Source organism: Caretta caretta, chromosome 1, assembly GCF_965140235.1.
Source record: "Caretta caretta isolate rCarCar2 chromosome 1, rCarCar1.hap1, whole genome shotgun sequence".
Taxonomy (NCBI): Eukaryota; Metazoa; Chordata; order Testudines; family Cheloniidae; genus Caretta; species Caretta caretta.
The window spans coordinates 223211486-223228995 of NC_134206.1; the positions used below are offsets into that span (position 1 = coordinate 223211486).

The following is a 17510-nucleotide window of genomic DNA, read 5'->3' on the forward strand; positions in this document are numbered from 1 at the left end:
ATCCTTGAAAAACCTTATTGAATGATGCAGCTTTGGAGTTCGTTGCATTAAAGATGCAAAGTTTATGGATTATTGTAGAATTGTATGTAACTTTTCTAGGGGGGAGATGTGACCCCCATAAACCCTGCGAAGTGTCATAAGCTTCAAAGCTTTAAACGTTATGCCAGACAAGAAGGAACCTTTGGGACAAACAAAATTGAGTGGTTTTTCTAGGAAATACTTGGGAGGAGGTGAATGCAAATTTCCAACACTGGACCCAACCTTCTGCCGTGAGGAGAAACCCATTGTCTGCTGATTACCTATCCTTGGAATAGGAAGATCACAGCTCCAAGCTGCAGAAAGGAAGGATTTATCGTTCAGAACAAGCTCCCCCATTAATTTAACAGCTATTATTAACTTGTAACCACAGGAAAACCCCTTGGTGGGGTTCGAAAGACTGATCAGCCCCAGTTGGAGTTGGGTGGGGGTGGGAATCTCTGGTAAGCTTTTTACCATGCGGGTATGTTCCTTTAGTGTTTTTAATGTTTTCTCTGTAATGTTTTCACCTTAAGAAATATGCTTGTTTAGAAAGGGCTGTGTGGTAGCTTGTAACTGTAGGCAATTAGGCTGCTTATAGCCTCTGAAGAGAAAGCAAAGCAGGCCTGCTGAGGCACTCTGACTTGCAGAACTCAGTGCTGGCAAAAAGTGGTCAGGAGGGAGAGAGCCGCAGGTCTCTACCTGAGAGAGCTGATGGCTGGGGAGCTGGAAGCCTGAGACAGGATGCCCTGGCTGGAGCCACACGGGGGAAATACAGGTGCAGTTGCCCTGAACTGTGATGGAGACTTCTGTTTAAACACATTGAGGTAAATGAAAGATGAAGGGAATGAACAGCCAATCAGCACATGGGAGAGAATGCCTAGAGTGAAAACTAAAGAAAGTAGTGTGACATTATCAGTGCCCATCAGCCCCTGCTTACACTTCAAGAGCATGTGGCATTAGCACATGAGCAGTAAGATCATGTGAGCATTTCAGTCTGTCCCTGAAGGGAGTCCCGTGCTGTGGGAGTCCCTCCAGCTGTTTGGTTCACTGTCTAAAGCAGCACTGGCAGCTTGGCAATCACACTGCTAGTGGAGAATGGTCTGGTGCTCCTTACCTTCTCCAGTGCATCATAAGCCTGTGTGGCCTGTACTTCTTCATCCGACTCGGGCGGGGTTCTCTTCAGTATATTCTGCAGAACAACCGCAAAAAGTGTCTCAGAACGGAGGCTGAGAAAATGGACCCCAAGGACAAAAGAGCATGGGGGCATGTAGATATGGGGGAGCCAGGTGTAGGGAAACAGGATGAGCAATAGCAAGGGAGAAATGGGCAGAGGGCCAAGACAGGAGGGGAGCATGAGGGGATCAGGATAACCAGCAAGCACAGGAATCTGCATGCATCTCCTATCTTTGCAAGTGTACTACTAGACTCAAATATCACATGCAATAACTTCTATAGGGGGAAATGAACGCTAGTCATGGCACAAAACAGCTGAGGAACAACAACATGGTTCTTATTTGTTCAATACTTCTTTCTATTTGTGCAACAGTAGGGCACATTAAGCACACTATATTAGGACTCTGTATACTACATTGGCTCCTGTTTGCTTCCAAGTGCAGGTCAAGATATTTTTAAAGCTTTGGCTGTGCATTAAAAACTCCTAAACTCTAGAAGGGGAGCATCTAAGCATTTATAACCTAGCCAGCGTTGGTGTCAGAGAAACTACCAAAGATTATCACAACCACACTCTGCAGGCCACTGAACAGGCAAACTTCTCTCCTGTTCCCCTCAGCTCCTCTTTCTTTCCCTGTCTAGCCTCGGACAGGATTCCTGTGCAGTGACCTGTGTCGGAGCGTGCAGTGAGGGAGGCGTTAAGAGTATGTGCTGGGGACTGCGGGTCCTGTGGCCACAGCGCTGGTACCTGGAGGAGGAGTTTGAGTCGGGTGATGCGTTGGAAGGGGAGAATGAGGAAGGATTTGAGGGAGAGGCGCTGACACACAGTGGCACTTTCCAGTCTCTCCAGGACTTGCTGGAACCTTGCATTCTCAGTCCTGCCAGAGAGAGAGAGAGAGAGAGAGAGAGAAATCTAGGCGTTGTACGGAATAACAAAGTGGTGGTGCCTTCCACGAGTGGAGGGGCAGGATCACAGTCTGATTCAACCAAGCAGCAGAGCCCTCATTACCTTGGAAGTGGCTCTTTCCCTGCAAGAGAAACAATCTCTCTCTCTCAATGGGGTTGAACCCTTCTGCTGGGGAAGAGGTAGTGTGCAGGCTGGCCCTTTGGGAACTGGGTCTCTCAGCAGGGTGGCAGTGAGGAAGTAGTATTGAGGTGGCATCACAGCGACCTATTTCCTTCCTCAGATGAATGGCCATGCTGGGTCAGACCAGTGGTCCAACAGGCCCGGTATCCTGTCTCTGACAGTGGCCAATACAAGAGCTGTAGGGTGTGTGTACAGAGTAGGCCAGCTGGAATGATCCACCCCGCCTTCCCCTCCTGGCTTCTGGTGGTCAGAAGTTTAAGTTGCCCCAAGCATGGAGTTACATCCCTGACCATCTTGGCTAATACCCATTGATGGACCTATCCTCCATGAACTTTTCTAATTCTTTTTTTTAACCCAGTTATTCTTTTGGCCCTCACAATATGCCATGGCAATGAGTTGCATAGGTTAACTGTGTGTGGTGTGGAAAAGTACTTCCTCTTGTTTGTATTAAATTTGTTGACCATTAATTTCATCAGCTGATCCCTAGTTGTTATATTGTGGGAAAGGGTAAATAACACTTCTCTGTTCACTTTTCCCACACCATTCATTTTACAGACTTGTATTGTATCCCCCTTATGCTTCTCTTTTCTAAGCTGATCGGCCCTAATCTTTTTAGTCTCTCCTAGTATGGAAGCTGTTCCATACCCTTGGTGATCTTTGTTGCCCTTTTCTGAACCTTTTTCACATCCACTCTATCCTTTTTGAGATGGGGTAACCAGAACTGAACTCAGTATTGAAGGTGTGGGTGTACCATAGATTTATATCGTGGCATTATGAGATTCTGTCTTGTTTTCTATTCCTTTCTTAATAGTTCCTAACATTGTTAGCTTTTTGACTGCTGCTGCACACTGAGCTGAAGTTTTCAGAGAGCTATCCATGGTGACTCAAAGATCGATCTTGAGTGGTAACAGCTAATTTAGAACCCATCATTAGATATGTGTAGCTGGGATAATATTTTCCATTGTGAATTACTTTGCACTTGTCAATGTTGAACCTCATGTGACATTTTGTTGCCCAGTCACCCAGTTTGGTGAGCTCCCTGGGTAACTCTTCCCAGTCAGCTTTGGACTTAACTATCTTGAATAATTTTGTATCATCTGCAAACTTTGCCACTTCCTTGTTCACTCCCTTTTCCAGTGGGCAAGAGAAGCTGTTCCCTGGTGAGACAGAGCCCTTTGGAACAGGGAGATGCCTCCCTATAGGGGGAATAGCTACGTTCCAATTCCCCCCTCAATGGGTTAGGGCCCTTCCCTAGACGCAGAGGCAATGCCTGTGTGATCTTCCTCCCTCCTTTTCCTAGAGCACAGGTAGCATCCTGGAGGCCCTCTCCGTTTGGAATTGAGCCTTTCCTGGTGGGAGGATGGGAGGGATCAGTACCAAGGCAGCCTCCCTCAGTATTAGGTGGCAGTGAGAGGAAGTACAAGGGGTGGCCCTTCTCCAGGAGAAGAAGGGAGGCAGTATGTGTGCAGTTTCCATGAGGACTGGGTTCTTGTATGGAAATAGCAGGGGGAGAGTTGTTACTGAGGCATCCTCGTTCCACATTGGGGTCCCTCCCCATAAAGGGTCGGTATCCAAGTGACCTACAGCTCTGATTTGTTCTCTCCTGCAGGGGATGTTGTGGCACTGGAGGCATGAGCTGCTCCACTCTACCCTCCACAGCCATGTTGAACTGAATCCTCCAGTAGGATGGGGTGGCATGAACCTGCAATTACTTGTTTCTGCCTTCTCCAACAAGGGGTTCTGATACTTGGTAGAATCAGATGCTGATTAGTCTTTCCCTTCCCGTGGCTGTTAAACCAGAGGAGCCTGGCACTTCCCAGCCCTGCCCTCCCCTCCCAATGGATGGTTTCTGTAACACTGAAGGAAGCCTCCGACTGCTCTCATACACCCACACTTGTGGACGGGGCATGACTACCTGGGGACAGCCTGCAACCGCTCAGCTCTATCCTGGCTAATAAAGGGCACTTATGAGGTGCAGCAAGGAGAACAGGGGGTGAGGTGGGAACAAAGCAGAGTTCTTACAGGAGCCTCTGGAAAATCTGGTCCTGGTAGGTCTGATTTGTCACGTAGGGCAGATACACCTTGCGGAATTCAGGAGCATGTCTCAGAGCCACATCACACACGTTGAAGGTGAACATGTTCTCCTCAAACTTTTCCTCCAGGTCGAAGAGGAAACTGTAATGCCCCATATGTCGCCATGAAAGGAGAGAAACACTGTTACTAATGTGCTGTGGTTAGTGTTATTTATTATTTACATTACCATAGCACCTAGGAACCACAGTCATAGGTCAGGACCCCACGGTGCTCAGTGTTGTACAAACACAGAACAAAAAGATGGTGCCTACCTCAAGGAGCTAAAACTCTGACTATAAGACAAGAGACAGCAGATGGATACAGACAGACTGGGAGAGTACAAGCAAAGTGAAAAGGTCCTTTTGTCTCTGTCAGTCACCAGTCTCCTTCGCTTGCTGTGCTATGTGTAAGGCCCACACACTAATCACAAGGTTCCTCTCCACTTTTGGGGGACAGCAGAGGTCTGGGTGGTGGTGGTGGTTTGGTTTTCAGTGTGAAAGAGAGCTGAGGAATACCCAAATACATCTTCATTAAGTCAAAAGGGATTTCAGCTACTGTGAAGTCCTGTTTACTGCTGCTTAAGGCACATTCATAAGGATCTGAGACAAAAACAAAACAAAACAAAAACAACCTAGCCCTGTAGTGGAAATGGAAAAAGTGGCAGAGAACCAAAGGACATGTAATCAGTCAAGCCTTACAGGAGAGAAATAAAGGTTCTGAGATACAGAATGTACATCAACCAAAATGTCTGGCATGTGGTGGCACTGGTTCTGGTTCAGCCTTACGGCTGGTGCTGGATTTAGCCAGGTTGGGATCTGCCAGATGCTGGCTCTAGTTTTCTTAAATTGGGTCAGGTGGATGATGGGTTATGTCTGCGTGGTGCTAGATTTGGGCTGAAGTCTCCTTCCTGGTAATTCTCCTTTGGTTCAGGCCAGGTTTGGTGGGGCCTGTAGTCTGGTTGGTGGCGTTTTAGAGTCTTTGCACCACAATTTCTAAATGCACCACACTGAATGAACACAACTACCTGACTCTCTCTCTCACCCAAAGAAGGAAAGAGGTTCGTTCCAGGGTAGGGTAGATGTCCTTCTGAGGAAGGGATGTGTGTCCCAGGATTGAATGGATATGTGGAGTAGGGGTGAGAGGGCTATTGACAGGTCTGATCTTTGTTTTCCATCATTGGGCTGTATCTGCACTTCACAGATGCTGGTGGTCTCTGAAGTGAAGGACCAGGACTCACCTGGCACTGACATCACGCACTTCCTGCAGACGGGAGAAAAGCCACTGGCGCTCCTGATTGCTGAGGAGTGCCTGGAGTTCTGATGAGCGCTGGAAGTGATCCACTGCCACATTTAAACTGCGCAAGTATGAGGCCTCTGACATGATCAACTCGAACTTGGCCTGTAGAGGAAGGGACACAGTGTTAGCATAGCGGGCATGTCTGTGAGGGATGTAAATGAGGTGGCACTGAAGGACAATGACGGGGCAAAGGTCAGTAACTTTCCTGGCTTCCAGTGTAGGTAGTGTGTAGTTGCTGATTCCTAATGGGAAAAAAGCCAAGCTCTCTCTAACCAGGCAGTATAAAGAGATGGTGCTTTAATGATGGTGAGAGGCCTGGGGCTAGGCAGGCTGGCAGAGATAGATGGGACATCAGTCTATTCCAGTGGTTCTTAAACTTCTGTATTGGTGACTCCTTTCACACAGCAAACCTCTGAGTGGGACCCCCCCCCCATAAATTTAAAAACACTTTTTTTATATATATTTAACACTATTATAAATGCTGGAGGTGAAACGGGGGTTGGTGGTGGAGGCTGACAGCTGGCAACCCTCCATGCAATAATCTCATGACCCCTCTGAGAGGTCACAACCCCCAGTTTGAGAACCCCATATCTATTCTTTCTGTGGTGCAATTTGAAGCTATTCATCAACTTTGACTTGAAATTGTAGTGTCTATTTTTTGCTTTTTTTTAAACAGAAATAATCACAACACCCCTGTGTCCTATTCTTTCTCCAGAGATTCATCCTTCCTGGACTTTTCTTTATTTAGCACACCCCCAGATTGCCCTTTCTCATGAGTTGTCTGATCTCCACAGTTCTACCTCTTATTCCTCCATCAGGGTCCTCAAATTTCCCCCAAGTCCTCATTTTCTCCTCCTTCCCTGGATCCTCTTGTCCCACTGCTTTCCCTTCAATTCCTCTTGATTCCCCTTGTCCTTCCCATCCCATTTCTCTGAATCTGCCTGCCCAGTGTCCTCCAGTTCCCTCATAGTCTCTTTTACACACAATGGCCAACTTTTGATCCTTGCATTCTTTTTCAGAGGAATTCTAGTCTGGGCCTTGATTAATGTAGTCTCTTAGGGTCCTCCAACTTCTTCCACTCTTGGTCTATTTTAGTAGCAGGGGACTAGACCCAGGAGGTCCCGTCCAGGCTTATGTGGGGGAAGCAAAAGTGGATGGGAATCTGGGAGGCAGTGACCATGAGTTGGTTGAGTTCAGGATCCTGACACAGGGAAGAAAGGTAAGCAGCAGGATACGGACCCTGGACTTCAGGAAAGCAGACTTCGACTCCCTCAGGGAACGGATGGGTAGGATCCCCTGGGGGACTAACATGAAGGGGAAAGGAGTCCAGGAGAGCTGGCTGTATTTCAAGGAATCCCTGTTGAGGTTACAGGGACAAACCATCCCGATGAGTCGAAAGAATAGTAAATATGGCAGGCGACCACTTGGCTTAACGGTGAAATCCTAGCGGATTTTAAACATAAAAAAGAAGCTCACAAGAAGTGGAAGGTTGGACATATGACCAGGGAAGAGTATAAAAATATTGCTCGGGCATGTAGGAATGAAATCAGGAGGGCCAAATAGCACCTGGAGCTGCAGCTAGCAAGAGATGTCAAGAGTAACAAGAAGGGTTTCTTCAGGTATGTTGGCAACAAGAAGAAAGCCAAGGAAAGTGTGGGCCCCTTACTGAATGAGGGAGGCAACCTAGTGACAGAGGATGTGGAAAAAGCTAATGTGCTCAATGCTTTTTTTGCCTCTGTCTTCACGAACAAGGACAGCTCCCAGACTGCTGCGCTGGGCATCACAACATGGGGAGTAGATGGCCAGCCCTCTGTGGAGAAAAAGGTGGTTAGGGACTATTTAGAAAAGCTGGACGTGCACAAGTCCATGGGACCGGACGAGTTGCATCCGAGAGTGCTAAAGGAATTGGCGGCTGTGATTGCAGAGCCATTGGCCATTATCTTTGAAAACTCATGGCAAACGGGGGAAGTCCCAGATGACTGGAAAAAGGCTAATGTAGTGCCAATCTTTAAAAAAGGGAAGAAGGAGGATCCTGAGAACTACAGGCCAGTCAGCCTCACCTCAGTCCCCGGAAAAATCTTGGAGCAGGTCCTCAAGGAATCAATCCTGAAGCACTTACATGAGAGGAAAGTGATCAGGAACAGTCAGCATGGATTCACCAAGGGAAGGTCATGCCTGACTAATCTAATCACCTTCTATGATGAGATTACTGGTTCTGTGGATGAAGGGAAAGCAGTGGATGTATTGTTTCTTGACTTTAGCAAAGCTTTTGACACGGTCTCCCACAGTATTCTTGTCAGCAAGTTAAAGAAGTATGGGCTGGATGAATGCACTATAAGGTGGGTAGAAAGTTGGCTAGATTGTCGGGCTCAACGGGTAGTGATCAATGGCTCCATGTCTAGTTGGCAGCCGGTGTCAAGTGGAGTGCCCCAGGGGTCGGTCCTGGGGCCGGTTTTGTTCAATATCTTCATAAATGATCTGGAGGATGGTGTGGATTGCACTCTCAGCAAATTTGCGGATGATACTAAACTGGGAGGAGTGGTAGATACGCTGGAGGGCAGGGATAGGATACAGAGGGACCTAGACAAATTGGAGGATTGGGCCAAAAGAAATCTGATGAGGTTCAATAAGGATAAGTGCAGGGTCCTGCACTTAGGACGGAAGAACCCAATGCACAGCTACAGACTAGGGACCGAATAGCTAGGCAGCAGTTCTGCGGAAAAGGACCTAGGTGTGACAGTGGATGAGAAGCTGGATATGAGTCAGCAGTGTGCCCTTGTTGCCAAGAAGGCCAATGGCATTTTGGGATGTATAAGTAGGGGCATAGCGAGCAGATCGAGGGACGTGATCGTTCCCCTCTATTCGACATTGGTGAGGCCTCATCTGGTGTACTGTGTCCAGTTTTGGGCCCCACACTACAAGAAGGATGTGGATAAATTGGAGAGAGTCCAACGAAGGGCAACAAAAATGATTAGGGGTCTGGAACACATGACTTATGAGGAGAGGCTGAGGGAACTGGGATTGTTTAGTCTGCAGAAGAGAAGAATGAGGGGGGATTTCAGAATTTCACATGACTTCAGAAGCTGCTTTCAACTACCTGAGAGGTGGTTCCAGAGAGGATGGTTCTAGACTATTCTCAGTGGTAGAAGAGGACAGGACAAGGAGTAATGGTCTCAAGTTGCAGTGGGGGAGGTTTAGGTTGGATATTAGGAAAAACTTTTTCACTAGGAGGGTGGTGAAACCCTGGAATGCGTTACCTAGGGAGGTGGTAGAATCTCCTTCCTTAGAAGTTTTTAAGGTCAGGCTTGACAAAGCCCTGGCTGGGATGATTTAATTGGGGATTGGTCCTGCTTTGAGCAGGGGGTTGGACTAGATGACCTCCTGAGGTCCCTTCCAACCCTGATATTCTATGATTCTATGTCCCTAATGCTTCCTCCTATTGTACCTTTCTCCACAAGGCTTCTTAATTCCTCCAAATTTGCTTTCATAACATGTACTGCTGGGTTCCATGACCCCATTCCTTACCCTTGCACGCCTTTCCCTTACTATGCTGGATTCAATTCACTCATAATCACAGGTAGCAAGTTTCCCTTTAACCTGGATACACATTGCTGATCATTTCTCTTCCTATTCACCCATCTGCATTCCTGTATCATGCATTCATGCTCTCTGATTTGTCCATCAGTCTATGCTGTCCCACCTGTCCAATCCCCATCCATCTGCCTACAGCATCCATCCATTACCTCCTGCAGTTTCTGATCATCTCGGGACATGTTCAGCAGCATTCTGCTTCCTCGGATCATGGGGATGTCCTGCCAGAGGGACGCGGTGGACGAGACCGAGAGACGTTGTAGATACGAGTCCTGAGGAGACAGCACTTTCCTCCGTAGCCTCAGGGAGCTTGGAGAGCTCGGAGAGCTCGGTTCGAAGTCCTCAGCCAAAGAATCCGCTCTCTTCTGGCTCTGGATTGCCTTGTTCAGAGCCACGTCGCTGTATTCCTGATAGAGTAACCTTGCTGTGGAGAGAGGCCAGAAATTCAGATTCATTCGAAAGCAGTGACTGCGGAACTCCCTGTGTGGAGAGGACTCCATTATTGTCTCAATACAATCAGTCTAAGACAAATGGACATGTTAGAGCCTATAGTGTTTATAATGCACCGATCACCAGCACAGCTCTCCACATCTCTAACCACATTGCATGCTGATGGTTACATGGCTCTCACTGATACTCCCACCTAATTTCCTGTATCCCTCTCTTTCCAGCGCTCCGCAGGGGGGATAATGACTGGGGTTTTCTAGAACAATTAGATGGGAGGTACTTACAGGAGTTGATCAGTTTGGAGTGTCGGCGCTTGAGATTCTCCAGTGTGTCTGCAGATTTCTTCTCCCTGTCCAGGGAGAGGAGAAGATTTGGGGAGCAAGAGGACAGGAGAAAATAAGACCTGCTGAACTGGATGTAGCTTATCCAGATCTCAGTAATTAATCTGGAACAGCTGGGACTTCTCTCTCCATCAAGTTCAAAGTCTGCATTCCTTATTTCTACTGCAAAGGACCATTGTCAGGATGATGGATATTCAGAAGTAAAGGGACATTAATTCCCCTCTTGCCCCTTGGGGAAGGGAATCCCATTGCATGGGCAGCCTGGGATGAAGCTTAGGCAGGGGTCATTATCTCAGAGAACATTTTGCTCTGTTGTCTGTTTCTTGGGCCCCTAAGGAATTACTGGAAAGTTCTGGGCTGCTGTACCTCAGGTGGAAGGGATTAGAAGCCAATGGGAGACTCACCGAAGTATAACTGTATCTGAGCTGGTTGGCTGGTCCTTGTGTGCTCCCTCCTCTGAAAGGACAAGAGAGGTTATCCCATTTTCTTCCAATGAGACAGCAAGTGCACGCGCACAAGAGAGATTCCAAGTAGCCAACTGTAAGGATATGATGCAATGCGGATATCACATCCTAAACCCTATGTAGAGGCAGCAGTCTAGGACTGGGACCAGTGCTTTTTGGGCTTTGCAGCTTCGTGGTCTTTAACAATACTTGGCACTTACTTAACACTTCATACCTATCATTTAGACAATACTTGTTTTTCATACACACATCTTTCCAAGCCACTAAATGGAAAGAGGTCAGGGTTTTCAAAAGTGACAATGACTTTGGTGCCCAATCTGACATGCCTGAAAGGGGCCTGATTTTCAGGGTGTGGATGGCTCGCTCAGCATTTTCTAGAAATTGGGGCCCCTTTAAAGTGCCTCAAGTTGGGCATCCACCACCTGAGTCACCCAAAGTCATTTCTGAAAATCGGAGCCTTATTCTTGGAGATGTTCAGACCCCAAAGCTCCAATTGACTTCATAGCTGTAAGTACTCAACACCTCTGAAAATTACCCTATACATGTGTTGGGAGCACTGTGATCTAGTGAATTAGGCATGGGACTAGATGTCATTGGGTTCATTGTGATTCTGATACTGACACTAGGTCACTGGTGACTTTGGGAAGTCCCTCTCTCTCTTTTTCTGAAACAGGGTTCCATTTGTAGAATGGGGAAAATATTTACCTCCTTTGATGGAGGGTGTTGGGAGAGGCCTAACTAAATCTGAGGAAAGAACTATATATCTAGCAAAGGATTATTAAAACCAGCTGGTGGCAGACATGAGAACAGAGCCCAGGGGGGCGGGGAATGGGACCACCGTTATCACTAACTTCTTCCGCTTCGGGGCCAAAAATGTATAAATATAAAATAAAAATAAGTGCAATATTTTGAACCAAAGTGGCTTCAATGTAAAAACACTTCCAGTATCCCAAAATGCCAATACTTATGCAGTGTGAAAAAATGTAAAAGGAGTTGAAGCAAAAATAAGCCGAAAGTGTCACTAATTTCACCCAGCTCAATATGTGTATTTATAAAAGGGCATAGAGATCTCATCCTCTCACATACACACTAAGTACAATATTGGCTAGGTGCATTGTGGAGGATTTATGCCTTTGTCTAAAGAATTCGTCATTGGTTTCCACCAAAGACAGGGCACTGGATCTGACAGATTTGCATTCTGATGCAGTATCTGAAATTCTATGTTCTTATGAAATATTTCTCCAAGGGTAGCATAGGGTCAGAATGAGACCTGAAGGTTTCTGAATCAAACTGAACAGCTCTCAAGTCGGTCACTAAAGAGGTGGCACCAAACAGGCCAGGAGATCCAAAAATCTCACTGGCCATAGAGCTATCTCACTGTCAATCGTTAAGCGTGTGCACTTTTTGTTGTTGCTTGAAAGTTGGTTATCACTTCATCTGCAGACATGGAACAGCCTTGTGGTGGCAGCAGAGGCCTCTACCCTTCATAGGCTAATGGCTTACTGTGAAAGGGTTAATACCAGTGGGGCCACTGCATGGCTGAGAAAAGGACTAGAACTCTGAATAAGGACGGAGTGCAGCTACACAGCATTTTGGAGCGAGCCTCCCAGCCCAGGTCAGCAGACATAGGCTAGCTCCTGCTAATGCTCTAAAAATAGCTGCATAGACAGAGCTTTAAAGTTGCAGCTTAGGGTGGGCTTCAGAGCCCATCTCCCTAAGCTTCAGAGCCCGAGCTCCAGCCCAAGCCACAACTTCACAGAGCTATCTATACACCTATTTTTAGAGCCCTAGTGTGAGCCCTGGTAACACAAGTCTGTTGGCTGGCGCCGGGAAGCTTGCTCCAAAATGCTGTGTAGACATACCCCCGGGAGTTCAGTGGGCAGGCAAGGCAGGAGAGAAGGGAAGCTGTAGGAGCAGGCTGGGAAGGGGGTGAGAAAAGATGCTGGGCAAGTAGTTGAGGAGGGACTAATTTAGTGAAATGGGAGCTGGGTGTGCTGTTGGTAGCTATTATTAGTATTGGTCAGACTGGTGAGCGGTGATGGGGATAGCGGTCCAAAGCAGGCAAACAGCCTCGCTTGATGTAATAGCTTTTTCTCTGGAAACCCCAATAATTCAGGTCAATTTTAGTGACAAGAGGGTATATTTCCACAGGGCGGGACTGAGGGGCATTAGCAGAGCTATGAGGGGAGACCAGGACTGGAATAGCAAGGGGACTGCAGGGCAGGATAGAGGGGCTTTGGCAAAGTTGTGTGTGGATAGTTTTGGAAGTGGGTCTCTAGCTATTCTCTGGCTATAGGTATTTTCACTCCCTTACTCCTCCATCTTTTGCTTTATGCTGAGATTTGGTATCTTAGGAGCAGAGGGGTCTCACCTTGTAAGTTGTCTGGCAGTACTGACATCTTCCTCAGGCCCTGCCGGTGCCAGTCTTTGCTTTTTGCTCTGTGTTTGATCCTGTTCTCCTGACTCCCTGAATTGAGTCCCAGCTCCTTCATGTCCACCCTGACGACTTGTTTATCTGGCCAACTTGGTGACTTCTCCAAGGGTGCGTGTCTGGCCACCTCCTCTTTTCGCTGGGCCGCAAGGTGAAGCGGTTCTCCCTGCCCTTCCGTCTTTTGCTTGCATGTCCTAGCGTCCTCTGCTTTCTCTATCATCGTTGCAGGGGCTGTTGTGTTCTTCGTATCCACGCTGGTGGGGCCTGCCTGTGCCTGGTCCCACTGGGGCTCCTCAAAGACTGCCTCCTGTTGGTACAGTGTTCTGATGGTTGGTGGCGATGGAGGGCTGAACTGCAGGAAGTGGAGTGGGTTGGAGAAAGCTAGTAGTGGGGGTGGCTGTGCTGAATTTCTACTCTGAGAGTCTGTGGATGTTCCCCACCCTCCCAAGGAGGGCCTGGAGGTGCAGTCAGGTGTGGACTTTCCACAGTTTGTAGCCAGGTGCTGACCCATTGCTCCAGGGCTGCTGTTAGAGTGGCCCATGGGTGCCTCATTCTCCAAAGTGGGAAAATCTGAGCTCTCTGCCAATGAAGTGATGCCTGAGTCACTGGTGTCCACCACATCCGGTGTAAGTGAGATGACCGGATCCAACTGGGCACCAGACACTCCCCCGTGGGTCATCTGCATTAGGAGGGGGTTCTCTTCTCCATCTTCCACAGCAGGGGCAGGGACCAGAGCATGAGCAAGGCTGTCAGCATCAGACACAGAGGCTGGAGCCTGGCTAGAGCAGCTGGAATTGGGGGCAGTGGCCAGTAATTGACTAAAGTCTGGTACACAGTTTAGAGGTGGGTTGGAGTTAGACACAGGAGGCAGAGGCTGGTCAATATCAGGTGCAGGGTCTGGAAGCTGGTTGGAGTCAGGCACAAGGAATCGAGACTGGAGAAGCTGGTCAGCATCCGGTGCAGGAGCCAGAGGTGAGCCGGGTGCAGGCGCCAGAGGGTAGGCGAGCTGGTCAGCATCAGGTGCAGGCGCCAGAGGATAGGTGAGCTGGTCGGCGTCAGGCACAGGAGCCAGGGGTGAGCCGGGCGCAGGAGCCGGAGGATAGGTGAGCTGGTCGGCGTCAGGCACAGGAGCCAGGGGTGAGCCGGGCGCAGGAGCCGGAGGATAGGTGAGCGGGTCGGCGTCAGGCGCAGGAGCCAGGGGTGAGCCGGGCGCAGGAGCCGGAGGATAGGTGAGCTGGTCGGCGTCAGGCACAGGAGCCAGGGGTGAGCCGGGCGCAGGAGCCGGAGGATAGGTGAGCTGGTCGGCGTCAGGCACAGGAGCCAGGGGTGAGCCGGGCGCAGGAGCCGGAGGATAGGTGAGCTGGTCGGCGTCAGGCGCAGGAGCCAGGGGTGAGTTGGGCGCTGGAGCCGGAGGATAGGTGAGCTGGTCGGCGTCAGGCGCAGGAGCCAGGGGTGAGCCGGGCGCTGGAGCCGGAGGATAGGTGAGCTGGTCGGCGTCAGGCGCAGGAGCCAGGGGTGAGCCGGGCGCTGGAGCCAGAGGGTGGGTGAGCTGGTCGGCGTCAGGCGCAGGAGTCAGGGGTGAGCCAGGAGCAGGTACCGGAGGGTGGGTGAAGTGGGTGGCATCAGGCACAGGGGGCAAAGGTGAGCTGGGCGCAGGAGCCAGACTGTGGGCGAGCTGAGTGGCATCAGGCACAGGAGCCAGGGGTGAGTCAGACGCAGGCGCCGAAGGGTGGTTGAGCTGGGTGGCGTCAGGCACAGGAGCCAGGGGTGAGTTGGGCACAGGCGGGTGGTTGAGCTGGTCAGCATCAGGCACAGGGGCCAGGGGCGAGCTGGAGTCAGGCTCAGGAGGAGGAGGCTGCGTGTGCTGCTCCAAGGCAAAGACTACCACTTCTTCTGGGGGCTGCGGTACAGCCTTAAGGACACTTCCTGTTCCTGGAACTTCCACCTCTAAACTCAAATGTGACTCATCGAGTAAAGGGTTTTGTTGTGCTGTGTGAACCATGTTTGCTTTCATTTCCTTTCCCTGAAAAACAAAACTTCTCGTTGGGGGCTTTTGGTGCCTCTGGACTTTCTCCAGGTAATTTGGGGGACCGAGAGCCATGTCTGGTGCTTGGGATGACTCCAGGTGCATTGTAGCTGGAGCTGCAGGGGTAGAGCCTACTTCATCTCTGTCCTTGGGCAAGCTCTGCCTTAGAGGGGGACTTCTGAAAGCCTTGGAGATGCAAGGTTGGGCACTAGGCTCTTCATTAAGGCCCTTCTCAGGTGTAAGCAACCCATGGGGAGTCTGAACACCCTCTGGGCTGGTGGACACTGATGCTCCTTCACTAGAAGCTGCCTCCTGCAGATAAGAAGTCTGGCTGGATGTGTCCTGTACAGAGACTGGTGCTTTGTCCAGGTCAGTACATCCTGCAGGGCTCACATGGGATCTTTCATCAGCATCCTCCTGAGATGGGCTACCTGCTGATGGTGCTGAGTTGAGCTCTGATGGCGAGGCTGGAGTGAAATCATAATGACTGGGAAACACTGGGTTTTCTGCAACAGGATGAGGATCTGCGGGACCAAAAGAGCCAAAGTTCCTGGCACCAGAAGAAGGGTCCACAGCCCTGGAAGAGTCTGGGTTCCCTGCACCAGATGAGGTTACTTCTCTGCATAATAGAAATATGGCTCCATCATCATGAAAGCTCTGGACTGTCCTTCCATCTCCGTCACTATGGCCATCCTCCCCATTACTGGTTCTGTTATCCTGACAGGTTTCTTCACAACCTTGGCCATTGAAAGAAATGGAGCTGGAAGGGTCCGACACTCCCATGTCTCCCCAGTGCTCAGAGATGTGGCAAGTGGGGGAGTGCATCATGGAGCTCCCACCCACTGGCTTCTGACTTTTGGACATTATCACAGCAGGTGGCTGAGCTCTTACACTTGCTCCTCCAATGCAGGCCTCCAGTACTATGCAGGACAGTACATCCTCACCGGGATGCTGATCTTTGGGGAATGATTCCTGGGGCAGAGAGGCCAGCCCTGTTCCCTCAGTCGAGGAAACGCTCTTCCCCTCATCACAGGGGTCCCAGGTTTGCTTGGAGAGAGAAGGTGATGCCGGATTGAGTGCTGGTGGTGGAGCCTCGAGCTCCGCCTCTTCCCTCCCTGGCTCTCGTTCCAGCTCATCCCACCTCTTTTCCTTCTGATCTTCCCTGTCCCATACTGGCTCCTCCTGCACTGGTTTTGCTTCCTTCTCTAGCGTCTCCCATTCTGACTCCTCCTGTTCCAGCTCTGGCTGCTTCTGTTCCGACTGCTCCTCCCCTTCTGGCTCCTCCCCCCATTCTAGCTGCTTGTGCTGCCACTCCTCCTGCTCTGTTTTTTTTGCAGCATTTGGTATGTGGAAGACACACACTCTTGGAGATTCAGTGCTGCCTTCTGCTCTTCCATCATCTGCTCCTTTCTCCTCCTCCAGAAGGAGGTTTATAGAACCAGGTGGACTTTGCCTAGCAGCCACTTCTGTTTTCTGGTCTGTGACCAAGGCATTGTTCCCTCTCTCATGGGATGACAGAACCATCTTTCTGTCTGCATTTCTTCCTGTTAGCCATGAATTTCCTTGGCTGTCATCCGATAAGGGATAGGGTGAGTGATGTGAAGAGGAAGAGTCTCTATCCTCTCCCCCACCCTGTAAGCCTCCTACTTTTTCATCATTATCTACAGAAGGCATGGGATTCATCCTGCCTGCTGCATCCATTCCAGGAGATGGCTCCTCATCAGTCCCTGCCACTGCTTCAGTACGTGGTCGGAGCTCTCTGATGGTCCCATTTGCTACATCCAACCCCTGCAAGGAGGAATCCCCAATAGTGTCATCATGCAAAGTCTCAGTCTTGCAATGAACCTCTGAAACTTCTTTACACACCAGGAAGTGTTTAGTGACTGGTTCCCTCTGGCTGGGAACAGTGTCTGTCATTGAGGTTTCCTTATGCTGCGCCTGGGGGACAGCAGTATGACATGTCAGGGACTGTTTCTGATCCTGAGGAAATTCAATATAAAGGGCTGGAGACTGTACCTGCGGGTTTTTGTCATGAGTGGCTGTCGCCTGGGGGACTGTGTTGGGAAAGAGAGAATACTGATTTCTTTCAGGATGAGCTAACTTTCCCTGTTCAGAGTTCAAGGAATGATCCCATCTCTCTTCTTCCAAAGATATCTCTTGTACTGCAGGACCTTTCTCTCCCTCTGAGAGTCCTCTCTGGTACCTTAGATCTTGCTCCCCTTGTTCCAGTCCTAACGGAACAGAGTTAGAGGATTTGCCACACATCTCTGCTGATTCCCCAACAGAGAGATGCCTCAGAGGATCCTGGGCAATGGAGACCTGTGCTCCTTCTGCAGAGCCAGGCAGCTCAGTGTTCATCTCTACAGACTCAGTGGTGGCATAATGTTCCCTTTTGGCTGGTGTAGGATCAGGGTTTTCCTCACTAGGGCTGCTGGTTTCTGGGGGAAGGGGGTCTCCCCTATTGGCTTCTTCAGATTCCATCAGTGCAACATCCTGTAAATGAGAACACAAATATTTTATATTATAAAATGGCTAGGTTGGAAACTGAGAGTGGATTGACCCAAGG

The 17510-nt window shown here is 49.5% G+C and overlaps 1 protein-coding gene across 1 annotated transcript in view; it reads right to left on the reverse strand.

Moving 5' to 3' along the window:
• LOC125623890 (uncharacterized) overlaps positions 1–17510 on the reverse strand; it is a 49359-nt gene that overhangs the window by 8901 nt on the left and 22948 nt on the right. Inside the window, exons 2-9 of the mRNA XM_048823949.2 lie at positions 12859–17437; positions 10428–10479; positions 9967–10031; positions 9388–9659; positions 5586–5746; positions 4298–4450; positions 1937–2066; positions 1133–1207 (exon numbers count right to left, since the gene is read on the reverse strand). Of these exons, the coding sequence (XP_048679906.2) occupies positions 1133–1207; positions 1937–2066; positions 4298–4450; positions 5586–5746; positions 9388–9659; positions 9967–10031; positions 10428–10479; positions 12859–17425 (5475 nt within the window). The 5' untranslated portion in view covers positions 17426–17437. The remainder of the gene's footprint in view (positions 1–1132; positions 1208–1936; positions 2067–4297; positions 4451–5585; positions 5747–9387; positions 9660–9966; positions 10032–10427; positions 10480–12858; positions 17438–17510) is intronic.